Here is a 26,629-nt window from a genome sequence, read left to right as displayed (position 1 = left end):
CAGTGTACAGGGAGCTTTACTCTGTATCTAACCCTGTGCTGTCCCTGGGAGTGTTTGATAGGGATAGTGTAAAGGGAGCTTTACTCTGTATCTAACCCTGTGCTGTCCCTGTCCTTGGAGTGTTTGATGCAGTAAAGTGTAGAGAGAGCTTTACTGTGTAACTAACCCTGTACTGCTCCTGCCAATGAGCCTTTTCCCTTTCAGGTCTGACAATGGGAGCAGAATCTGTTAACTCAAAGCAAACCAAAGGCTGATGTTGGCCTGGTATAGAATCCTGGGATATACCAGCTCTGGGTCCCGGACTCCAGGAAGGAGAGACTTTCCTCGAGGGAGACAGATTCGCCAGAATGATCCGGGGAGAAAGGGGTTAAATGATGAGGACCAGTAAGATAGGATAATTTTATTCCTTCCTGGGAGGTGAGTGTCACTGCTCAGCCAGCATTTCTTGCCTATCCCTAGCTGCCCTCGAGAAGGTGGGGCTGAACTGCCTTCTTGAACCGCTGTAGTCCATGTGCTATACATAGACCCACAATGCCATTAGGGAGGGAATTCCAGAATTTTGACCCAGTGACAGTGAAGGAACGGCGATATATTTCCACATCAGGATGGTGAGTGGCTTGGAGGGGAACTTACAGGGGCTGGTGTTCCCATGTGTCTACTGCCCTTGTCCTTCTAGATGGAAGTGGTCATGGGTTTGGAAGGTACTGTCTGAGGATCTTTGGTGAATTTCTGCAGGGCATCTTGTGAATGGTACACACTGCTGCTACTGAGCATCGGTGGTGGAGGGAGGGGATGTTTGTGGATGTGGTGCCAATCAAGCGGCTGCTTTGTCCTGGATGGTGTCAAACTTCTTGAGTGTTGTTGGAGCTGCACTCATCCAGGCAAGTGGGGAGTATTCCATCACACTCCTGACTTGTGCCTTGTAGATGGTGGACAGGCTTTGAGGAGTCAGGAGATGAGTTACTCACCGCAGTATTCCTTGACTCTGACCTGCTTTTGTAGCTGCTGTGTTTACATGGCTGGTCTAGTTGAGTTTCTGGTCAATGGTAACCCTCAGGATGTTGATAGTGTAGATTTCAGTAATGGCAACATATGAAGCAGTGGTGGTCAGACTGTCTCTTACTGGTGATGGTCATAGCCTGGCATTTGTGTGGCGCACATGTTACTTGCCACTTGTCAGCCTAAGCCTGGATATTGTCCAGATCTTGTTTCATTTGAACCATGGACTGCTTCAGTATTGGAGGAGTTGTGAATGGTGTTAATGGTGCAGTCACTGGCAAACATCCCCATTTTAATAAGGATTAGGCTTGTATTTTCTTGAGTAAAGTAGTTTAAGAGGTGACTTGCTCAAGGTATTTTAAGGAACGATTTAAAAGGGTTGATAGTGCGAATTTATTTCCTGTGATATTTGTTGGGGGGAGGGATCCATAACCTCAAAATCAGAGCCAGGTCTTTCTGGGAGTGATGTTGGGATGCACTTATCCACACAGATGGTCGTGGAAATCTGGAATTGCAGGGCTCAGCGGGGAGAAAATAACTGTTTCTTGAAATCATCACGAGTCTCACCTCACGACATTCCTCATCAGTAAAAAGAAGGCATCCTTTGCAGATGTGCAGAAATTTTTACCATATATGGCAATCTGAAAGAGGAAAAGATTTCATACTTTGCATTTATATAGTGTCTTTCACAACCCCAGAGAGTGAACATTCAACACATTAATAGCTGACAGTACAAAGTGATACTAAAATTCCCAAGCAGTGAGAACGGGCAGAGACTCACCATTATATAAGCATTTCTGTTGAGAAATTTGATGAATTTTTCCAGACACCAAAAGCAACATTTCAGACAGCAGAAAAGGAACTTGGTAAATTTGTTCTGCGCACCTGAGGGTAAAGCAACAAGCTCTGATTTAATCCATAATCACACAACAACACAGGAATGTCCAGGCTGCACGAGGCCAATCAGCCTCTCATACTTGTGTCAGTTCCTTGAAAGATCTCCAAATTAATCTCACATTGTTGCACTTTCCCCAAATCCCGTAGCTGTTTTCATGTCAAGTATTTATCCAATTCTCTTGTGAAAGTTAGGATTAAATCAGATTTTACAGGCAGCACGTTCCAGATCCCAACAACTCACTGTGTAATAACAATCCACCTCAACTTCCTCCTCTCTGAGGCTTTTCCCGATTCCCCTCAATCTGTCTCTCTCTGCTCACTGAGCCTCCTGACCCTGGAAACACTGCCTCCTGGTTTACTCGACAAAAAGTTTGCACATCCTCCCGGTGACGATGTACAGTAATAGTTTAAACCAATCACAAGAGAATACAACACGCCCACCCCCAAACTAGGCATGTCACAACGCCACCCACTGGACAAAGGCCATAATTACAATGTGATGCGTTTACATAGGCAAGCTCCATTATAAATGCTGACAAAGAAACTTATGATTAAGATACTAAACCTAAGGACCGAATAAATGTGAAATCCAGACTGAACTCGACCTGTTAACTCTAAATATCAAACCTATGTAAAACTAGCTCTGCCCTGCCTTTAACCACACTCCACTTGCAGATGACACTGAGTCTTGGCTTGAGGGAAAACTGAGTAATATTACAGTTATGCCCCTATTGAAGGTGTATTTGGTAAGTGTGGAATCACATGGGATTTACAGCATGGATATTTCACCTGAGCCAGTGCTTCTCATTCAACTCCATCTACATCTTACTCCACCATCACATCCTCTTCTCCCACACGCCATTCTCCTGCTGTTAGTCTCAATGACTCTCTGCGATACAGGTGCCCCCCCCACGCTCTCTGCGGCACAGGCGCCCCCATGCTCTCTGAGGTAAAGGCGCCCCCACGCTGTCTGAGGTAAAGGCACACCCACGCTCTCTGAGGTAAAGGCACACCCACGCTCTCTGAGGTAAAGGCGCCCCCACGCTCTCTGAGGTAAAGGCGCCCCCACGCTCTCTGAGGTACAGGCGTCCCCACAATCTGTACTGGATTCCCCGCCTGCCCATTGGCTGATGGTGAAGCCACGCTGATGCTTCTAGCCTCGTACCCCAGACAGCCAGGTTAATGTTGTGCACCCTGGTAGGTAGTGGAATTTCAATTCAATTAATAAATCTGGAACTGAAAATGATTCTCTATTGTGGCGACCATGGGACGGTTTGTTACAAACCCCTCTGGTTCTCTAATGTCCTCTAGGGAAAGAAATCTGGTGCTATTACCCAGTCTGGCATACACATGTGACTCCAGACCCACAGCAATGTGGCTGACTCTTGCCTGCCCTGTGAAATGGCCCTGAGTGAGCCACTCAGTTCAAGGGTAATTAGGAACGGACAAAAAATGTCAGGGACACCCAAATTCCTTAAAAGAAGTAAAACAAAATGTCAGAAGTAGCTGCAATTGAGAGCTACTCAGGAACTCACCTTTCAGTTTATTATCCAGGTATTCCAGAATAATCCGGATGAGTTGGGTGATGGCTAGTATTAAGGATCCGAATGCTAATGAGCCCGTGTGGTACCTGATACAAGGGAACAGATTCAGAATAATTGTTACACATCAAAAAGCACAACAACAAACTCCAATATCCTCCTCCTCCTCACTGCTTCCTCTCAGAGTCTCCTGAGCTTGCAGACTTTCGAAACCAAGGTATATATCACTTAGTGCAAAAACAGAGAATGCTGGAGAAACTCAGCAGATCTGGCAGCATCTGTGGAGAGAGAAACAGAGTTAACCTTTTCAGCCCAGAGACCCTTCATGAGAACTGCTGCAGAACATGTCACCTCATTTACCTTTTTCTTTTTACTCTTTTCAGCCTTGGAGCTCCTCACCTTTGTTCAGAGACTCAGTGCTAGGCCTCCAGGCCTGTCCCTCATCCTTAGCCTTGCCTCTATAGCCTGGCTTCAATCCTTCACTCTGCTTTCACACTCTAATAAATATTGAAGATGTGGCCAAGATGCTGAGGTCAAGGGTCAGGAGCCTGTATGGAGGGACAGGCAAAGGAAAGTTCAACACCAGGAGAGGAGCTCCCTCTTTTTCCATTTTGACCCAAAGAACTCAACTTTTGTATAAACCTCCATCTTCATGGAAGGGGTCTAAAACTACCCTTGCCTCACCCCTCAATGGGGTTCCTTGAAACAGCCGTGTGTCCCATCCTGTGAAGTCATAGTGATCTTGCCATTATCGTTAGGGTTTTCCTGCCTTGGATCAGGAAGCTCACTCCTAACTGGCTGAGTTTGTGGGAGGTAGACCCAACAGCATTCTGGGCATCCTGACAGCTCCCACCACCATCTCCAGTTTCTCAGGGTAGTGTCCTACACCGAACCAACTTCAGCTGCTTCATCAGTGACCTTCCCAGGGAAGTTCGCTGATGATTGCACATGTTCAGCACCATTCACAACTCCTAAGGTACTGAAGCAGACGTGTTCCAACACAAAAAGATCTGGATAATATCCTGGCTTTGGCTGACAAGTAGCAAGTAACATTGGCACTACACAAATGCCAGGCTATGACCATCACCAATAACAGACTATCTAACCACCACCTTGATATCCACCTTGATGGTGTTACCATCACTGTATTCCCCACTATCAACATCCTGGGGGTTACCACTGACCAGAAACTCAACTGGATTCATCATCTAAATACTATGGGTACAAGAGCAGGTAAGAAGCTGGGAACCTGCGGCGAGTAACTCCCCTCCCGACTCCCCAAAGCCTGTCCACCATCTACAAGGCACAAGTCAGGACTGTGATGGAATACTCCGCACTTGCCTGGATGGGTGCAGCCCCAACAATACTCAAGAAGCTTGACACCATCCAGGACAAAGCAGCCCCCACTTGATTGGCACCACATCCACAAGCATCCACTCCCTCCACCACCGACGCTCAGTAGCAGCAGTGTGTACTATCTACAAGATGCACTGCAGAATTTCACCAAAAATCCTCAGACAGCACCTTCCAAACCCACGACCACTTCCATCTAGAAGAACAAAGGCTGTAGATATATGATCTAGAAGGACAAGGGCAGCAGATACATGGGAATACCAGTCCCTGCAAGTTCCCCTCCAAGCCATTCACCATCCTGACTTAGAAATATATTGTCATTCTTTCACTGTCGCTGGATCAAAATCGTGGAATTCCCTCCCTAAGGGACATTGTGGGTCAACCTACAGCACATGGACTTCAGTGGTTCAAGAAGGCAGCTCACCACCACCTTCTCTCAATGGGCAAACAGGGATGGGCAATAAATGCTGGACCCAGCCAGCGATGCCCACATCCCATGAATGAATTTAAAAACAGATATTAGGAGAGTGAGGTAATAAACAAAGCAAATCTTACTCTGTAAAGTTGTAAATGGCTTTACTTTCTATCTCATCTTTCACAACCTAAACACATCCCAAAGTATTTTACAGCCATTGATGCATTTTAAAATGGAGTCCCTGTGTAACGGAGGAAAGACTGAAGTTAATTTATAAACACAGCTCCCACACACAGCTAGGTCACATTGGCCTTATAAGCTGTGTGTTGTGATGTTGGTGAAATATTGCCCACAACACTTGGATAATCCTTGCTGCTCTACTTTGAAATAATGTCCTGAGATCTCTGTGCGCACCTGAGATGACAACTGGGAGCTTCCTTTGCAAACTGGGCTGTTCTGTTTGTTATATTATAATAGTTTGTGTTTATTCCGAGGAGCCGACTGCTGAACTGAGGGCTTTGATGTTCTTACCTCAGGGAACGACCGAATGCAGCGAGCAGAGGGAAGGTTGGTATATCCACTGGCTTCTTGAATGCCCAGTAATAGGAAGCGAAGGCACCAGCCAGTGTGCACTGTCCTAGTGCAATGGCAAAATTCACCAGCCACAAAAAGACAAAGAGGTTGCAGATCTGAAGAATGAAGATGTACTTGTGGTAAACACTCTCTCCGCCGTAGAAAGCGAAGGCACATTGAGCACCCGGGCACAACTTGGTGACATTGCTGGTGTTAAATACCTGCCAGGGAAAGAAAAGCCACAGATCATCAGTGTGGGTGGCTAGCATTTTTTTGTTAATTCATTCGCAGGATGAGGGCATCACTGGCCAGGCCAGCATTTATTGCGCATCCCTAACTGCCCAGAGGAGAATCAATCAAATTGCTGTGGATCTGGAGTCACATGTAGGCCAGACCAGGTTAGGATGGCCGTTTCCCTCCCTAAGGGACATTAGTGAACCAGATGGGTTTTTCCCCAATAATCGACAATGGATTCATTAGACTCTTTAATTCCAGATGTTTTTATTGCATTTAGATTCCACCATCTGCCATGGTGGGATTTGAACCCAGGTACTCAGAACATTACCAGGTTCTCTGGATTAACAGTCTGGAGATAATACCACTAGGCCATTTTCCAAGCTGACTATCGCTATCATCTTGTGGTATGTGCCACATCCACGGGGTCAGGACTGCCACCAATCTTTCCCTTGTCTTTGATAAAAGCAACATCCTGCAGATGCTGATAATCTGAAACAAACACATAGAATGCTGGAGAAACTCAGCAGGTCTGGCAGCTGAAGAGAGAAACAGAGTTAATGTTTCAGGTTAAGATGACTTTTCTTTGGAAGAGGAGAAGAAGAGTCATACCAAGCTCGAAATGTTAACTCTGTCTCTCTGTCCACAGACACTGCCAAAGCTGCTGAATTTCTCCATCAATTTCTGCTTTTCTTTCTCTTCTGTCTTTGCATTGCCATGAATCTATGGAGTGATTACTGGTGAAGATTACATCACCATGGAGTACCTGTACAATATGCCTGTTCTGAGGGAGCATGAAAGTTTATTTCATGACAATAATAATTACAGGGACACTGCTCAGGTAGAACGAGCAGGGCCTAATGGAGCTGATCCAGATCCAACTGCTCCCTCCAAAAACTCGACAGAACTCCCCATTTCCACCCACATGCTGTGTGTGACATCAGCAGAATAGATGGAGCCAATGCAACATTAACCCTTTCAGAACCAAGACCATATAAATCTATCAGGTTACACATCAGGCTTAAAAAGAAGTTCATTCAATTCATTGCTCAATCAACAAGGCTGAGCTGTCCCTAATTGCTCCGGGACTGTGTTGCAGAGCTCTCTTTCTTATTGACCCAATGGTAATGGGTTTGATACAAAAGGGAGTCTCATTCGACCCCCTCAAAGGGCAGTTCATGGTGAGCCACATTGGCATGAGACTGAAGTCACGTACACTGTCAGACCAACTAAGGATGGTAGGCTTCCCTCTTTAAAGGACGTTATTGAACCAGCTGTGTTTCTAAGACAGCTGACTGCTTCATGGTCATTAATTCCCTGCATCCCTGATGTTTTATAAAACTGATTTTCATTCTTAAACTGACCTGGCAGGGAAATGAACTCATGCTTGTGATGGTAACACTGCAGTGCCTGGCGGCCATTGTTGTCTTTTATCAGGGGGGTCAGTGGGGGTAGGGGGAGATTGTAGACAGAGGGTGAAGAAGGATACCTCGTTCTGGTGAACTGGCAGCACCTCAGGTATTGCCATGAGTCCACATGGCAGAATTAGGGCAAGCTGCCCATCACAGGGAGGGCAAGACCCATCCCAAAGCCCTGGACCTTGGACCGGAGACTGCTGAGATTTCAGCTTTCTGCTCCTCTTACCCAGGGTAACATCCAACTGGATCACTGCATGGTGGCCTGTCCATCAGCACAATACCTAGTGTCACAGCAGACAGACATGGTCCACCAGGGGAGGGGAACCTTCGGACAGCAGGCCTGGAGGAAGTGACTAATTGGCATCAGGCCCACAGGTTTCCCTGAGAGAACGTTAAATTTTAATTTAATACGGATTTTCAGAATCACCAAGTGTTGGCATTGGTCAAGTATTCAGAGAAGAATTGTCTCCCAGTGGCAGGATAGTCAGTAAGTGGAGGAGACAGATTTAAAGTAATTGCCAACATCTTTTTTTCTCTTTATTCATTCATGGGATGAGGGTGTCACTGACCAGGCAGCATTTATTGCCCATCCCTAATTGCCCAGAGGGCAATTAAGAGTCAACCACATTGCTGTGGGTCTGGAGTCACGTGTAAGCCAGACCAGGTAAGGATGGCAGTTTCCTTCCCTAAAGAACATGAGTGAACCAGATGGGTTTTTCCAACAATCGACAATGAATTCATGGTCATCATTAAATTCTTAATTCCAGATATTTATTGTCCCCAAAACATTATCTGGGTCTCTGGATTAACAGTCCAGCGATAACACCACTAGGCCATCGCCTCCCCTACTCTCTAGTAGGGAGATGAGGGATTGTTTAACATAGTCAGTTGCTGTGATGTGGAAGGTGCTTCCTGAAAGGACAGTGGAAGCAGATTCAATCATAACTTTCTGAAGGGAACTGGAAATGAGGCTCTGAAACATTGAAATGAGGAGGAGTAGGAGTAGGCCATTTGGCCCTTCGAGCCTGATTCAATAGGATCATGGCTGCTCATCCAACTCAGTCCCCTGTTCCCCGCTTCCTACCCCATACCCTTTGATCCCTTTAGCCCTAAGAATTTTAGCCGTAAGAAGTTTTGAATATAAAGATAGATGGAATTGAAAAGCTGGGCTTTTAGGCTGAGATGATGAAACCGTCAAAGTGTCACAAAAACCTAACTGGTTCATTCATGGCCTATCGAGAAGGAAACTTGCCACCCTTACCTTACCCGGTCAAGGCAATATGTGACTCCAATCTGACACCAACACGGTTGACTCTAAATGGCCTTTCAAATTTGCCTAGAAAGACTCTTATGTTGTATGAAGTGGAATCTCGTCCTTGCTCCATCTCGTTCCCAATATGTGCACAAACCAACTGATTACCTCAGGATTGCATGTTCTATTTGCATATATACAATGACCCCGATTGGTCATAATTTTGTACACAGCTTCACCAGATGTTGACAGGAATCTGAATAGTTCATGTTAAAAAGTGTATCAATAGTTTTTAATTGTTAGCATCCCAAAAACCCAGCAGAACTTTAAAGCATAATACCACTCTGACAGAGATATATTCAGCATAGCACAGAACCTTCCAGCACAGAAAAAGGCCATTTAGCCCATCATTCCTGCCCTGACCCTTTGAGCAATCTATTCAGTTATTCCCATTCCATCGCTCTTTCCACATAACCTGCAAATGTTTCCATTCACTGCATTTCCCCGATTCCCTTTTGAAAGCTATGATTGAATCTGTTCCCACCATCCTTTCAGGCAGCAAGTTCCAGATCCCAAAATCTCGCTGTGTAAAGCAATCTCCCTCTCTGGGATAATAAGGTGTGGAGTTGGATGAACACAGCAGGCCAGGCAGCATCAGAGTAGCAGGAAAGCTGACGTTTCAGGTCTGGACCCTTCTTCAGAAATGGGGGAGGGGAAGGGGGCTCTGAAATAAATAGAGAGAGGGAAGTGGTGATGGAGCCAGTAAAGGTAGGGAGTTGGGATGGGGGTTGGTCAGTGAGGAGGGAGGGGTGGGTATGTGGGAGGGAAGCCGCACAGGTCAAGGAGGCGGGGATGAAACTAGTAGGTGAGTGTAGGTAGGAAGTGGGGGTGGGGGTTGGTCAGTGAGGTGGAAGGAGCAGATAGGTGGGAGGGAAGACAGACAGGTCAAGGAGGCAGGGAAGAGAGGGGGGTACTGGTCTTGGGATGAGGTCGGGAGTGGGGAAATTTTGAAGCTCGTAAAGTCCACATTGAGACCAGTGGGTTGTAGGGTTCCAAGGCAGAATATGAGGTGCTGTTCCTCCAGTGTTTGGGTGGCATCGTTGTGACACTGGGACTTTTCCCCGATTCCCTTCAATCTGTCTCCTTCTGCTCACTGACCCTCCTGCCCCTGGAAACACTTTCCCCTGATTTACTCAATAAAACTCTCTCCATGATTTTGAACACCTCGACTGAGTCCCTCAGAACCCTTTCTGCTCTAAGAAGAACAATCCCAGCTTCTCCAATCTTTCTGTGTCATTCATTCCAGTATACCTCCTCAGCTCTGCCTCAGAAATACTAATTGTTTGTTTAAGCCATTTTAAGAGAAAATGGCATCATTTGCTGCTTCAATTTCTTTAAAACCTAAAACTGTCACCAGACCTTTTGAGCTGAGGTTTGACTGTAAGGACCTGATATTTAGTCCTGAGTGTTTAACATTTTGTGAGGTGAGATCAATGACGACACAACAGTGTTATCTAAAAGGATACATAGCTGTGATCGCCCAATAGGAAATACAGACAGCAAGGAGCAGGAAGGTGATGATTGGGTAGAATAAAGTGGACATGATATATCCTATGGCCCTGGTGACAAAAAAACACAAACAGTTAAAATGGAGATAGAACTACATGACTTAATAGCATTAGATTGTAATTAAATCATTAACGTATAACATTACATCAATAACATTAGAATAATATTACATTTACAGCACAGCAACAGGTCCAAACAGCATTTTCTGGTATTTATTTTCACATGAGCCTCCAACACCTGTATCTCACCATATCCCTATATCCTTAATTCATGTCTGTCTAACGTCTTCATGCATATAGTCTTCTTGTAGTTCCACATCCTCACAACTCTCTAGGTGAAGAGTTTTCTCCTTACATTTATTTAGTGAGTCTCTTACGTTGATGGTTAAATTGTCCCTGGATTTTTAAAGCTATATTCAGAAGTCAAATCTACTTCTCAGCAGAAGTTCAGGTTTGAGATGGTGCATTAATTGTGAGGTTCTAATTGCTGGATGGGTCACAGCATGTGGGATGAGCTCCACACAAGTTTGGATATAACTGAGGGATACATTAGGGTATAATGGACAGTTATGTTACAATACACAGCACTGTAGGATTGGGGTATATGGAGGGTTACACTAAGGTTTAATAGACAGGATACAATTGAGGTTCAGTTGGGAGACTGTTAGTGAACATTCGGCATCATGGTGGAATGTATTGGAGGGTGAATGAGTTACTATAGGGTATGATGGAGTCACATGTTAAGATATATTACTTGGGATTAGGGTGTGGAGATTATAATAAAGTACGACTGGAATAACATTATATTTCATTCCAAAGTTATGTAAATGTGGAATTGTCCATTTTGAAGGAAGGAAAGAAAAGAAACATATTATTTTATTGGAGAGAGGTTGCAGAGGGATCTGGGTATCTTACTGCATGAATCACAAAAGGTTAGTCTGCAGGCACAGCAAATAATTAGGATAATTCATAGCATTTTATCAATTATCACAAGGAAATGTGAATACGGGCTTATAGTGTTTATACCTCAGTTATACAGGGCACTGATGAGTCCACATCTGGAGTACTGTGTACAGTCCTGGTCATCGTATTTAATGAAAGATGTGATTCTGTACAACTTTGGTCCCTTTACGTGAGGAGGGATGTAATTGTATTGGAGGAAGTTCAGAAGAGGTTCGCTAGAGTGATTGCAGAGATGAGGCATGTGTTATAAAGAGAGATTGAGCAGTTTAGGCCGGTACTCTCTGGAGTTTAGAAGAATGAGAGGAGATCTAATTGAGAGATATGATATGCTAAGGTGGATCAACAAACTAGACATAGAGAGGATGTTTCTTCATGTGGGACAATCTAGAAAGAAAGGTTTAGCTTTAGCATTAGGGCTATCAATTTAAAACAGAGATGAGGAGAAATTACTGCTCTCAAAGGGTCATGAATTTGAGGAATTCACTTCCCCAGACAATAGTAGATGCCGGGACATTGAGTAATTTTAAGGAGGAGATAGGCAGATTTTTAATTAGTAACGGGTTGAAGGATTATGGAGAGTGGGCAGGAAAGGGAAGTTGAGGCTGAGATGAGATCAGCCATGATTGTATTAAATGGTGAAGCAGTCTTGAGGAGCTGAATGGTTACTCCTGCTCCTAGCTCTTACATCCTGAATGTTCTTACATATTTGCCTCGGAAGCAGTTCACTCTGAAACAGTGGGGTTGTCTTATGAGGAAATGCTGGAAAGGCTAGACTGCTATGCTGCTGAAGTTTAGGAGAGAACGAGGTGGCTTGATTGAAACACAAACACCTCAGGGGGCTTCGCCGGTGCACGTGGAGAGAATGTTTCCTCTTCTGGGAGGATCTAGAACTAGGGGTCACTGTCTAAAAATAAGGGGCTGTCCATTTACAACAGGGGAATGTATAGTAATCAGATCAGCCATGATGTTGCTGCATGACAGAATAGACTTGAGATGCCAATGTGTTGTATATCTCCTAATTTTGTATGTTCATTGAGTTAAATTTGGAGAGAATTCAGCAATTGTACTTTGCAAGGTTACGATATTTAGAATATCTGTGGTTGGGGCTGTTAAGCTAGCACACATTGTATCTGGGAACGTTTTTGAGATCTTGAGAAGCATTCTAGAATAAATCCACTTCAGTTCCTTAAATATTACCATTGGCCACTTACTTGCTTCCTTCCCTGAGCAGTGCAATTGCAATACAGATTCTTTTCCGTAGGAAAATCAACATCAGAATGATGATCACTTCAATAATGCAGAGAAAGATCACTGGAAAACATCAAAGGCCACATGTTAAGAAAATACAAAGAACTTTAAAAGTGTGGATTTGAATAGAGCCATCACTGAGACTGCAATTATACACTGCAAACCATCTACCGCATGAATGTGCACAAGGACTTGAGTGAAAAGCCAATTGGTGATTCCTGGAGACTAATATTTTGGTGTTTGGAGAAATTAATGTTCATGTTTACTCCGTCTTATGCTGAAAACATTCTGTTGGAGGTTTTCTGAGCTCCTGTGACATTGTAGGACCTTTGGAAAACTCCGCACTAAGTGAGCCCAGAGTGTGGCGTGAGCCTGTTGGGTCGGGTGTCTCGCAGCTGGAGGGCTGTATAGCTTGGAGGAAAGGAACTCAGACCCAGGATCTAATAGCCAGCTGTCTGTCCCATTGTAGTGCTGTCATCAAGGTCAGCTATCCCATACATTTAATGGACGCCCTCAGGAATTCATTAACTCCTGTAATTACTTGGCCATTGGAAGAAATCAATCAGGTTCCAGCACATTACTGTGCAGCATCCAGTGTGTGTGTGTGTGTGGGTGGGGGGGGGGGTGGTGGTGGTGGTGGGTGTGGGCGGTGGGGGGATGGGGGGAGCGGGGATAGGAGTTGTCACACTGGTTTTCATTCTCCGTGCACAATGGGCAAAGGCAAATCCCAGTTATACTCAATACAGCTTTCCATTGAAATTCCGACACATTCTCCTGTAACCACTGTGCCATGGCACAATCCTTACAATGCATCGTAAACTCAACCCTCCCGAAACCTTGTAGCACAACTCTCCAAAACTCCCAACGCATCCTAACCCAAACCTGGCATTTTGCTTTGTGATAACCTCTCAATGCACCATAAGTCAACACCCACAATACACTGCAACTCAACACCCGCAATACACCGCAACTCAACACCCGCAATACACCGCAACTCAACACCCGCCAAACACTGCAACACAACACCCACAATAACACAATAACACAACACCCACAATACACCGGAGATTGCATGAACTGCAGACGCCAGAGTCAGAGTCAATATGTTGTGGAGCTGGAGGAAACAGCAGGTCAGGCAGCATCAGAGGAGCAGCAGACTCTGTCCTGATGAAGGGTCCTGGCCCGAAACGTTGACTCTCCTGCTCCTCTGATGCTGCCTGACCCGCTGTGTTCTTCCAGCTCCACACTGTATTGACTCACAGTACATCATAACACAACACCCACAATACACTTTAACTCAACACTCTTGATACATCATAACTCAAACCTTCCAATTTATTATAAGTTACTGTTCCATTATATCATGACAAAACTTCATATTATAACAGCTTTTTTTCTTTATTTGTGGGATGTGGGCATTGCTGGCTGGCCAGGATTTATTGCCTATCCCTAGTTGCCCTGAAGAGACCCATTTCCCACATGTTAATAAAAAATTACAACCTTCATACCATAACTCAATCTTCCCAATATGTCACTATATGAGCGTATCTTTGTGTTCATCATTTAAAACGAAGTTTATTTCTTTGACCATAAGGCCATAGGAAATTGGAAGAGGAGTAGGCCATTCGACCCCTCAAACCTGCTGTGCCATCCAAAAGGATCATGGTTGATCCATTGTGTCCACTTTCCTGCCCTTCCCATTAAGTCTGATTCCCCGACTGCTCAAGAAACATAACAAAACATAACCTCCCAATACATTGCAGCTTAACCCTAACAATACATCATAACTCAACCTGATCTACATGTCTTAATGTAACTTCCAATGCATTGTAATCTACTCTTCTGATACATCTTAGCCTGTTTTCTAAAGATATTGTAACTCAACCTTCCAGCTGGTCCTAAAGTAACTGGGACAATATTATCATTACATAACACCCCAATATATTATAACTCAATTTCCCAATGTACACTGACTTTTTCTCCCAATATATCACAGCTCATCTCTCCAACAATGCATATTTAACACCCATTTTGTGTTTTTTCCGAAGACAGTTTCAACCTTGTAATTTTCTTCCAAATGGGAATGACATTGTGCTAATGTTAAATCTCACAGTGTAAACTTCTGAAGATGTTAGGAGACTTACTAAAGGCAAGCCATGTCTGCCTGAGCTGTAGATACACCCTGAAGTCCATCTGGAAACCAATGTCGTAGATAGGGATGTCACTGCCAGGTTTACCCTTTAGACTGCTGTACTCCCAGTAACAGTGCCAGATCCCTAAATCAGGGGGAAAGAGAGGTTAAAACCAATTCATTTATTCAGTGACTGCAAATCCATGGAACTAAAATGATCTTCTCTTCAACTACTGACTCTATGGGGATTGGTCAACCACTTACTTTATAAAGTGGACTCTCCTCAGTGACATTGCAAAGAAGGTTTTCCTGAGAGCCCAATGGTAAAGGTGGGCTGTGTAGGGACCTGACCTGTCCTGAACCTCTTTAGCAAGGACCACTTGATCCAAGCTTTAAATTAAAGACCGGGAGAAAGACACTGAGCCAGAAAGCACTGAGGGACTCTGCAATCTCACTCTGTATTCTCCCCCCTGCATTGTGTTGACTAACAGTGGTCCCTGGTCTGACAATGCCTTAATTGTAAAAATCACGTCCTTGTTTTCAAATCCTTCCATGGACTCACCATCATTGTTCCCTCGTGCAGCCCTACAGCCCTTTGAGATTTCTGTGTTCCTCCAGTTTTAGCCTCCTGAGCATCCTGGATTTAAATTGCAGCTCTGGCCTCCAGCTGCCTGTGGGCCCTGAGCTCTGGAATTCCCACCTGAGACCTCTCTGCCTGTCTCCATCCTCTCTCCCAAAAACTGTTAAGCAAGCTTTTGATCAGCTGCTCGAATATCTTCTTCACCCCTCTCAGGTAATTTTATTTTGATTATCACAGTGATAAAGCATCTTGAGATCCTTTAAATGCCCTTCAGACTACTGCAGATAAAGCAACTTTGAGATGCATAAAGGTGCTACAAAATGCAAGTTGCTTTCATGTAAGACTATTGTAATCATGACTGTTGAACAACATTTAATGAACCCAAAATGATAAGTCAGGCCAGTTGCAGCAACTACCCCTCCATCTAATGTACACGCTAAAGAATTAACCTGTGCCTCTATGTATCTGTGTCAATAAGCCATCTTCTCAAATGGGAGCTGGAGACAGGCAATTAATCCATCAATTTATCCATTTCTTTTTGAAAGTTATTATTGAATTTGCTTCCTGCGACCTGTCAGACAGTGCGTTCCAGATCACAACAACTCCCTGTGTGCAATCTCATGGGAAGAGGAGGGGGCTATTCAGCTCCTCATGATTGTATCCTTCACTCAGTGAGATTGTTGCTTCTCTCAAACTCAGCTTGACCCACTCACCTGGCTCTGTGGCCCTTCATAACATCACCTGACAAAAATTTATCTCCAGTTTGAAATTTTCAAATGACCCGCTCCCCACCCAACAGCTCAACAGATTTTTAGGGTGAGGGTGTTCTACTCTTTTTTTATTCATTTGTAGGATGTGGGCATCGCTGGCTGGACCAGCATTTATTGTCCATCCCTAGTTGCCCTTGAGAAGGTGGTAGTGAGCTGCCTTCCTGAACTGCTGCAATCCATGTCAATAGGTAAACCCACACCACCCTTAGGGAGGGAGTTTGAGGATTCTGACCCAATGACAGTGAGGGAATGGTAATATATTTTCAAGTCAGGATGGCGATTGGCTTGGAGGGTACCCATCTATCTGCTACCCTTGTCCTTCTAGATGGAAGTGTTTGTAGGTTTGGAAGGTGCTGTCTGAGGATCTTTGGTGAATTTCTGCAGTGCATCTTGTAGATAGTACACACTGCTGTTACTGAGCATCGGTGGTGGAGGGAGTGGATGTTTGTGGATGTGGTGCCAATCAAGCGGGCTGCTTCGTCCTGGATGGTGTCAAGCTTCTTGAGTGTTATTGGAACAGAACCCATCCAGGGAAGTGGGGCAGGTAATTCCATTGCCTTTTTCATACTTTCTGACCTGGGGGTATATGTGTGTGTAGATTATTGAAGGTGGCAGGACAGGTCATAGAGTCACACAGATGTACAGTATGGAAACAGACCCTTCAGTCCAACTTGTCCATGCCGACCAGACATCCTAAATAAATCTAGTCCCATTTGCCAGCATTTGATCCATATTCCTCTAAACCCTTCCCATTCATGTACCTATCCAAATGCCTTTTAAATGTTATAATTGTACCAGCCTCCACCACTTCCTCTGGCAGCTCGTTCCACACGCACACCACCCTCTGTGTGAAAATGTTGCCCCTTAGGTCCCTTTTAAATGTTTCCCCTCTCACCTTAAACCTATGCCGTCTAGTTTTGTCCCCCCTACCCGGGGGAAAAGACTTTGACTATTCACCTTATCTATGGCCCCCATGATTTTATAAACCTCAGAGAACAGTGTAAGAAGATTTAATGGAGGTTTTCAAAATCTTGAACAGGTTGGACAGAGTGAATAGGGAGAAACTGATCCTACTTATAAAAGGGTTAAAAACCAGTCAGGCACAGATTTAAAGTGGTCTGCAAATGAAGCGAAGGTAATGGGAGAAAAAAACCCTCACACAGCGAGTAGATTGGGTCTGGAACGTACAGTTTGGAGAAGTGGTGGGGACAGGTTCAATTGAGACTTTCGAAGTGGCAATGGATAATTAATTGGAGAGAAAGAGCGTGTAGGGATATGGGGAGAAGGAAAGAGATTGGCACTGGCTAATGATGCTCGTTTGAACAGCCAATGCAGGTACGAAGGGCCGCCTATAACAATTCTGTGATTTGGTGATATCACTCCAGAATGTGTGTCTTGAAGTATCGAGACTAAATGTTCAAATGGTGGGGGAAAGTGATAGAACATAGAACATAGAACATTACAGCGCAGTACAGGCCCTTCGGCCCTCGATGTTGTGCCGACCTGTGAAACCAATCTGAAGCCCATCTAACCTAAACTATTCCATTATCATCCATATGTTTATCCAATGACCATTTAAATGCCCTTAAAGTGGGCGAGTCTACTATTTTTGCAGGCAGGGTATTCCACGCCCTTACTACTCTCTGAGTAAAAAACCTACCTCTGACATCTGTCCTATATCTATCACCCCTCAATTTAAAGCTATGTCCCCTCGTGCTAGCCATCACCATCCGAGGAAAAAGGCTCCCACTGTCCACCCTATCTAATCCTCTGATCATCTTGTAATGATTTTAACAAGGACTCGATGCAAAATACAGTGCCTGGCAATATTGACCTTCGGGCGTTTCATGAGCCTTTATGCTCAACAAAGCCAACTGATGTCAATTCATGAAGCATTGGCTTCTAACACAACTACTGACCGAGTCCTGAGGTAGGGTCACTGGACCCGAAACGTTAACTCTGATTTCTCTTCACAGATTCTGACAGACCTGCTGTGCTTTTCCAGCAGCTTCTGTTTTTTGTTACCAACTGCACTGGACTTTATTAATTAGCTGGTAAAGGTAAGGTCACCATCATCTTACCAGGCCTTAGGGCTGCTCTCTCATTAAAACAAGAGACAATTGGTGGTGGTTGAACCTGAGGTTCACTACAGCTTAGGCGAGGGGAGACGTTGAGAAGGAGAGTCCTTCATGGTAACCTCAGCTGATACAGGAATTCAACCCCACACTGTTGTTAAGCTCACAACTAGAGGGACATAGGTTTAAGGTGAGATGAGAAAGCGAGGTTCAGGGGCAACTTTTTCACGCAGAGGGTGATACATATATGGAGCGAGCTGCCAGCGGAAGGGTAGAGGCAGGTACGATTACAATATTTAAAAGACATTTGGACAAGTACATGAGTAGGAAAAGTTTAGAGGGATATGGGCCAAATGCAGGCAAATGGGACTAATTCAGTTTAGGAAACCTGGTCAGCATGGATGAGTTGTGCCGAAGAGCCTGTTTCTGAGCTGTATGACTCTATGATTCTATGGGATCGTTCTGCAAACCAGCAGTCCAGCCATTTAGCTCTTACTGTGTGGTGAACGAACAGAATTAAAATACTCAGGTAGACTGAGGCTAATGGCAAACTCCTGGTTATAGGAGAGTTAGAACATGAATGTATTGAACTCTAACAAAATTCTCGTCAGAAGATTTGACCTATTGTTAAGAGAAAAACAAATGAAGTTGTTAACTCATTTGATTTGCAGCATTCCCAATGCAATTGCATTTGTATAAAGTAAACCATGCCAAGGTGCTTCACAGCGATCTGACACTAATTCCCCTGAGGAGATGTTAGGGACAGGTGACCAGAAGGTTGGTCAAAGGGGTAGGTGTTAGGAGGCCTCCGTGAGCAGGATTCGGCCGTCGAGGGGGCGGTGAGGTTTAGGGGAGGGAATTTCAGAGCTCAGGCACCTGAAGGCTGGGTCATCAATTGTGCAGTGATGACAAACAGGCAAACACAAGAGGACAGAAGTGCAGAGTTTCTAGAGGACAGTGGAGAATGTTCGGGAGGCTGAGGCTTGGTTAGGGGGAATAAGGGTTTTGAAGTTGAGGTTTTGGTACTCTGGGAGCTAATGTAGGTTAGGGGGCACGGGGTTGATGGGTGAACGGGACTCAGTGTGAGAGCGTTTAAAAGCAGCAGGAAGTGCATTGGAAATGCAATATCTGTTTGAGTCAATGTGAAAATGCAAAGCTCAGTGTGTGTTACATGACTCATGGAACTTATGGTAATGTGAAGGCTGCTCTCCCAGTGATTTTTATCGTGACTGAAGCCACTGTTGATCAGCTAAGCATCGGGGACACTAAATACTAAAAGTAATTTTCCCTAATAGAATCTTCCAGTTCAGAAACGGGTCATTCGGCCCACGATATCACCTTGATAACCTTTTGTGGAGATAAATGTCTCCTCATTTCCCTTGCCTCAGTTATTTGAAATCAGTGGGCCCTGCTCACTGGCACACTTTCCATAATAAATAGTGTCCCCCACTCGCTCAAACGAAAGCTCCCATAATTGCAAACATCTCTATTGAACAAGATAGACTGGAGTTATTTACTTTGGAGCACAGGAGACTGAAAGGGGACATGAGTGAGATGTATAAAATGATTAGGGACATAGACATTGTCGACCAGAAGAAACTTTTCCCCTTAGTGGAGGAATCAATGGCCAGGTGCAGAGGTTGAAAGTGAGGGGCAGCAGATTTCGAGAAGATGTAACTGCAGCCCCACAGCTGCATAAATAGGCTTCACAACAATTAGCAAATTCCTTGTTTTCAAAGCATACATCCAGCCTTATAAATCCCTGGGTTTCAAAACAGTTCTTTCTCATTTCAGTCCACAGTTTTAAACAGGCCAAAAGCAAAAAGATGCAGTCTTTACAAAATTGGTTCTTACAATGCAGCTGCACTTCAGTTTGCTGTGACGCATTTCGAGAGATCTCAAGCTGGTGAAAGGTACAGGATAAAAGTCTATTCCTCATCAGTCCATCGGCCTGCTGATTGACAATGGCCCCTGGACCTAATATGGACATTAGTGTGAACTAGGAGGAGTAGCCCATTCAGCCTCCATGCTTGTTCTGATGGTTAATAAGGTCAAGACTGATCTGTTTGTGTTTCAAATTCTCATTCACCCCCAACAGTCTGATTCCTGACCTGACAAGAATCTATCCACCTCCATCTTAAAAATATTCAATGACCTGCCTCCTGAAGCAGGAAGTTCCAAAGTGACACAATCCTCTGAGGGACAAGAATCCTCTTCATCTCCAGCCTAAAAGGGTGACGCCCCCTAGTTCTGGACTGACCCACAAGAGGAAATCTCCTTTCCACATTCACCTTGTCGAGACCATTCAGGATCTGTTACACTTCAATCAGATCCCCAACACACCCCCTCACTCTCCTAAACCCCAGGGGAAACAAGCCTAGCCTGTCCAACCTTTCCCCATAACCCAACCCACTCACTCTCAGGATCAATCCAGTAAGCCTTCATGGCCCAACTTTTCAATTCTCTTACAAGAACAAAAGAGCAGGAAAATCACAGAGGACCAGGCAGCCTCTGTGGAGTGAGAAATAGAGTGAACGCCCCAGATCAAATACCTTCCATCAGAACCTGAAGAGAAAGTAGAATGTTAAGAGTTTCTAAGCCAGTGGAAGGGATGGGGACAGCAATAACAAGTGTTTATCAAAGTGGTCGTGGGTTTGGAAGGTGCTGCCTGAGGATATTTGGTGAATTTCTACAGTGCATCTTGTAGATAGTACACACTGCTGCTACTGAGCGTCGGTGGTGGAGGGAGTGGATGTTTGTGGATGTGGTGCCAATCAAGCGGGCTGCTTTGTCCTGGATGGTGTCAAGCTTCTTGAACGTTGCTGGGACTGCACTCATCCAGGCAAGTGGGGAGTATTCCATCACACTCCCGACTTGTACCTCGTAGATGGTGGACAGGCTTCAGGGAGTCAGGAGGTGAGTTACTCACAGCAGTATTCCTAGCCTCTGGCCTGCGCATAGTCACCTAACATATGATTCTGAAAGATGGACACAGTGCACTGTCAATGTCCAACTCACATACAGATATACCCACCATAACATCACGGTCACAAAGAGAGATGACACGTACCATAACCAATCACCGCGATCACGGCAAAGATGACAAACCAGAACAAGACCCCGGCTGTGAAGCGGAGCAAGAGGATGAAGATGAGACTGACGATCATAGCAATGACCAGCCCACTGGAAACAAACACATTCAAAATGAGAGGAAGGAGGCCCTCCATAAAATCCAAACTGTTTTCATTGAGCAGAGGAGACTCAAACTTATGTTTATCTAGCATCATTCATAACCTGACATCATAAAATGCTTTACAGCCAATGTACTACTACGGTAATGTCAAAAACAAGGTCAATTTGTGCATAGCAAGCTCCCAGTCACATAATGATCAGACAATGTGTCTTTAGCAATGGCGATCGGGGATAAAGATTAGTCAAGCCAATGGGGATAAAGAAAGAAATTGTGTTTCTATCATAGCTTTTATAGTCTCAGGACATCCAGGAGTACTTTCCAATCAATGGAGTACTTAATGAAGGGATTTTCACACAGGGTCAGATCATTGCCTTTTGGGGATACTGCACAGCAGTGAAACATAGACCAGTGGTGTCCCCAGTTCTTCTTCGAGTTGTGAACAGTTCTGGTCCACTTAACTAAGGTAAGATAGACGGATACCAAGTATAAAGAGACTGTCTTATGTGGAGAAGTTGAGCAGGTTGAACAGTAAATGCTGAGGTTGAGGAGAACGAGTGGAGACCTTATTGATACAAGATACTTAGGGGGACTTGACAAGGTAAATACAAAAAAGTGGTTTCCCCTTGTGGGAGAGGCTAGTACCAAAGGGCATTGTCTCAGAATAAGGGTCACCCATTTAAGACAGGGATGAGGAGGACTTTTTGTTTTTTCTCCAAGGTAGTGAATCTTTCCCACAGAAGGCTGTCAAGGTTGGGTCATTAAGTATATCCAAGGCTGAGATAGACAGATTTTTAATTGGTAAGGGAATCAAGGGTTATACGGAAAAGGCAGGAAAGTGGAGTTGAAGTTAATCAGATCAGCCATGATCTCATTGAATGGTAGAACAGACTTGATGGGCTGAATGGCCTAGTTCTGTTCCAATGTCTAATGGTCTAATGGATGTGTGATTTTTTTTTTTACAGAATCATAGAAAGATGAGTATTACATTCATCAAGAAGTACAAATGGGGTGTCTGGTTAATATTTCAGCTGAAAGACAATGTTCCAAGCTGGAATGACGTGTCCTGTCATTTTTAACAGTCCCAATTCCCAAACTGTCACTCATTCGTAACAAAAAACATTGATTCAGATGTCCGAGACTCCAGTGGCAAAGCCAAACATGGACTGAATAATTTCTGACAGCTCTTAAAGTGTGTCAATCTCATAAATACAATGTTGTAAACCTCCCCAGTGTTTAATTAACAGCAGCTCCCAGTCAGGTCATTCAAGTGTAAACACAGAGTGGGCAGATAAATTGGTGTCACTGATGAGTTGTATGTTATTCCCAGAAAGTGATATTAGGAGAGGATGGAAGGTTGGTGTGAAATTGTCTTGAAAACTAAGGGACTGTAAATCAATTTAGACGAGACAGCACTAATTTTGTTAACAATCCCGTGTGAAGTTACAACAAAGGGTGGCTCTTTAATCAGCACTTACATTAAGATCCAGTACCAAGAGTTGGTGTAATCCTCAAATATCTTCATCCAAATCTCCCTGGCATCGAGGACATAATTTATTCCTCTGCAATAAATTTGAAGCATGTTACATCTTGCACTCAGTCATTTGCAATTGTCCAGTCTGGGCCCTAGTTTAACAAGGCAATCATTACAGCTTGATGCAGCAGGACAACAGGTTAATCTTCATGTTAAAAGCAAGGCATTAGGTAAGGCTGTAGCAGTGACACTACATTACATCACATTCCAGTAAATTACAGAACTATCCTTCAGTAGTTCACTTGTCAATTCCATTAGAAGAGACTGTGTTTTTTAACAGTTTAGGCCAGTGAGCCACAGTTTGCTATGGGTTTATTTACGGTAGCGACGATGTAGAAGTGTTTGTGTTAGACTGGGGTGGATGAGGTCAGGTGGCTCAGTGGTTAGCACTGCTGCCTCACAGAGACCTGGGTTCAATTCCACCCTCGGGCGACTGTCTGTGTGGCGTTTGCACATTCTCCCCGTGTCTGCGTGGGTTTCCTCCGGGTGCTCCAGTTCCCTCCCACATTCCAAAGATGTGCAGGTTAGAGTGGATTGGCCATGCTAAATTACCCCATAGTGTTCAGGGCCGTTTAGGTTAGATTGATTAGCCATGGGAAATTCAAGGTTACGGGGATAGGGTAGAAGGGTGGGATGCTCTTCGCACAGCCTATGTGGATTTGTTGGGCTGAATGATCTGTTTCCACACTGTACGGATTCTATGATTCTATGAGAAGTCACACAACTCTAGGTTGTAGTCCAACAGGTTTATTTGAAATCAAAAGTGCTCCAAAAGCTTCAAAATCAAAAGATTTCAAATAAACCTGTTGGACTATAACCTAATGTCTTGTGACTTCTGACTTTATTCATGGTGCTCACTCCAACAAGTTAATAAATAATGTGCATTTATATAGAAGATTTTCACAACCTTAGGATTCCCCCAAGCACTTTACAAATGTTGAAATGTTGTTGAGGGCTCGTCTCTGCTCCAAAGTAGGAAATGCGGTGCGAACATCTGCACAGCAAGATCCCACAGAAAGCAGCAGGAAAACCAGCAGATGATCTGTTTTGTTTTGAGATCGGTTTGTGGGATAGATGCCAGAGCAACTGGAAGAACTGCCCCTGCCTTCTTTCAGCACAGTGTGATGGGATATTTTATATTTCAGGGAGTGAGCAGGTAGGGTCTTGGTTTATCTGACAGATGGCAATAACAATTAGCCATCAATTATCCAAGAGTTTAACCTGGTTAGGGGAGAAGAACTTCAGATTTCTGAGGGGCTCTGCGGTAAGTTGTCTTCACCCATGGGGGGCAGGTATGTGGAACTTACTGCCTAAAAAAGGTGTTGGATGCAGAAACCCTCAAGACATTGAAGATGTTTTGAGATGAATGTTTGATGACCTGCATGTACTCAATGGACTGAAGGGTCTGTTTCCATGATGTAAAAGGTCTATCTTTTGAAAGAGGCTTATTGAAGTAGGGTATCTGAGTGGTTCTACCTGTGAATGAATTAAAACCTTCCAGGGAGAAAAGAATGTTGACAAAATGAAATCTAGCTGAGAAATTTCTATTTGTTATAGTCAAGCTCTGACAGGTGAAGTGTTGAAGTAGAACAATGTGTTGCAGCTGATTATTCCTGTGAATAAATCATTCACTGAATAAATCAGAGGAACGATTCCTATATTGGCCTGTGTACTGATGGTAACAAGGTCAGCCAGATGGACGTTATTGAACATGAGTTCCCCCATTGGGGCTGTTAATCTGGCCCAATCAGGGAGACGTGGCTGACAGATATAAACAGGTGTGTCAGAGGTTCTGTTCACTCTTGAGGGAGCTGGATCAGTGTCAAGGACTCTCCACGTGTAAATAAAGGATGACTTAGCGACAGGATACCGGCCTCTGTGGAGTTATTTCAGTCCGGGTTTGCTTGAGACACTTTTGAAACTAGGGGCTGAAAGACGACTTGGGATGGATTAAAATTCAATGTGTATGAAATTTTATTCTTTATTCATTTACGGGATGAGGGCGTCGCTGGCCAGGCAGCATTTATTGCCCATCCCTAATTGCCCAGAAGACAGTTATGAGTCAACCACATTGCTGTGGGTCTGGAGTCACATGTAGGCCAGACCAGGTAAGGATGGCAGTTTCCTTCCCTAAAGGGCATTAATGAACCAGATGAGTTTTCCAACAATTGATTATGGATTCACAGTCATCATTAGACTGTTAATTCCAGATATTTATTGAATTCAAATTCCACCATCTGCCGTGGTGGAATTTGAACCTGGGTCCCCAGAACATTATCTGGGTCTCTGGATTAACAGTCAAACAATAATACCACTAGGCCATTGCCTCCCCAGTTAACGTTGGATTTACTTTGCACAGAATGTGCAAAAGCATGTAAAAGATTGTGTGGTCCTGGTGGTCACTGAACCTGAAACATTAACTCTGTTTCTCCTCACAGATGCTGCCAGACCTGCTGGGTTTCTCCAGCAATTTCTGCTTCTGTGGCCTACTCTTCTTCCTTGTTTGTAAAACTGTGAAGATTGTATCATTTAAATTTGCTGTGCATTTGATTATGGACTGAACTGGGAAAGGGACTGTCTTAAAAACCAAGGAATGTAGAAAGGTTTTCTGCACATTTTAAAAGCAAGCTAACTGACACTCATTATAAGTATTGTTTACACAGCTATTTGTTCAAGCAGTAAAAGGGGTGGGGGGGAACAGATTAGTTGCAGATGATGTGGAGCTAAGGAGGGTGCACAAAGGGAAACTCAGCTGGCAACAGTAGCTAATTGGTCTATGAAGTGGTGACCAGTTATCAATGACCAAGGCTTTCTCCCTGCCAACAGCTGAGAGAGTGGCTCCCAGGAAGCTGAACAGCTTCTGCATGTGAATATTTTGACCCTAAAAGACATCGGATCCGAAAGGGAAGGAACCACCTTTATTCTGCAGTAAAAACGCCTCAGGCTCAAGGAAAACTGATTCAATTCCCCTTCTCAGTTGCTGCAAGCTGTAACCAATTAGTCAGAGACTTTATCAGTTGTGAACCAGCTGCTCTGTGCCTCCTGCAAAAGTGAAAGTACCTGGAGAAGGAAGATTAAAGAAGCAGCAGGTCCTGACAAGCTAAAAGGATCAATTCAGTGAAGCCTGTAAACAGGGAACTGCTTTCCCAGTCTTTTCCTCTACTGTAACATCAGTGTGTTTTTGTGTCTGTGGTTGTATGTATGTCTGTGTGCAGAGGGCAAGCAAGTGTTATAAGGGGATTTGAGTTGTAACGAGTAAAATCCTATGAATGGTTCATAATTGGTCATCTGTAGTTAGACTCTACTTATTTGTAACGAATAGTGATTCTTGTTAAGAAATGTGGTCTATGTTTTCTGTCAATTGGGGTCTAAAAGGCAGGGAAATTACAGACGTTTACAAGCTTATTAAAATCTTTAACTTTAGTGACAGGAACAGTGGGACTAGTTTTCCAGTACATTACCCCAGTGAGTCATGACAAAACTCAACTGAAAGGTCACTTTTTCAAATTTGTTATCAAGTTTTAGAACCCACAGTCAGCAATTCCTTGATGAAAGTTCACACTCCAGGCACAAACACAAATTTCCTCTGAACTGGCCTTATATAGGACCTCTCAACCCTCAAGGATTGGCTGAGAATCTCCAAAACTCAGATGCAATTAAGAATTTCGGTGAAAAGTCAGTGGAGCCTTTGAAAAACGTACTAATTCAGATATATTCCTTTGAAAATTTACACATTATTATAAAGGTTTCAGAGATGAGAGGAAAATGAAACAGAGCCAAGATTATTCCAATCAGACACTGAACTGAACTCACCAAATAAACACAGTGGCAATAAGGGCAGGTCAGAAGCTGGGAATACTGCGGTGAGTAACTCACCTCCTGACTCCC

General features: G+C 44.1%; 1 protein-coding gene across 5 annotated transcripts in view; it reads right to left on the bottom strand.

Annotated features, from left to right (window-relative positions):
• The window catches only part of slc44a5b (solute carrier family 44 member 5b), a 389,888-nt gene that overhangs the window by 103,854 nt on the left and 259,405 nt on the right, over window positions 1-26,629 (bottom strand). For all 5 annotated transcript variants that reach the window (XM_048601655.1, XM_048601658.1, XM_048601657.1 and 2 more), the window contains 10 exons: window positions 22,686-22,769; window positions 21,088-21,200; window positions 14,606-14,737; window positions 12,425-12,524; window positions 10,209-10,301; window positions 8,851-8,938; window positions 5,737-5,999; window positions 3,432-3,526; window positions 1,781-1,884; window positions 1,567-1,640 (listed from right to left, as the gene is read on the bottom strand). In XM_048601655.1, the coding sequence (XP_048457612.1) occupies window positions 1,567-1,640; window positions 1,781-1,884; window positions 3,432-3,526; window positions 5,737-5,999; window positions 8,851-8,938; window positions 10,209-10,301; window positions 12,425-12,524; window positions 14,606-14,737; window positions 21,088-21,200; window positions 22,686-22,769 (1,146 nt within the window). The remainder of the gene's footprint in view (window positions 1-1,566; window positions 1,641-1,780; window positions 1,885-3,431; window positions 3,527-5,736; window positions 6,000-8,850; window positions 8,939-10,208; window positions 10,302-12,424; window positions 12,525-14,605; window positions 14,738-21,087; window positions 21,201-22,685; window positions 22,770-26,629) is intronic.

This window comes from Rhincodon typus, chromosome 10, assembly GCF_021869965.1.
Source record: "Rhincodon typus isolate 14 chromosome 10, sRhiTyp1.1, whole genome shotgun sequence".
Taxonomy (NCBI): domain Eukaryota; kingdom Metazoa; phylum Chordata; class Chondrichthyes; order Orectolobiformes; family Rhincodontidae; genus Rhincodon; species Rhincodon typus.
This window is presented reverse-complemented; position numbering and strand designations above follow the sequence as displayed.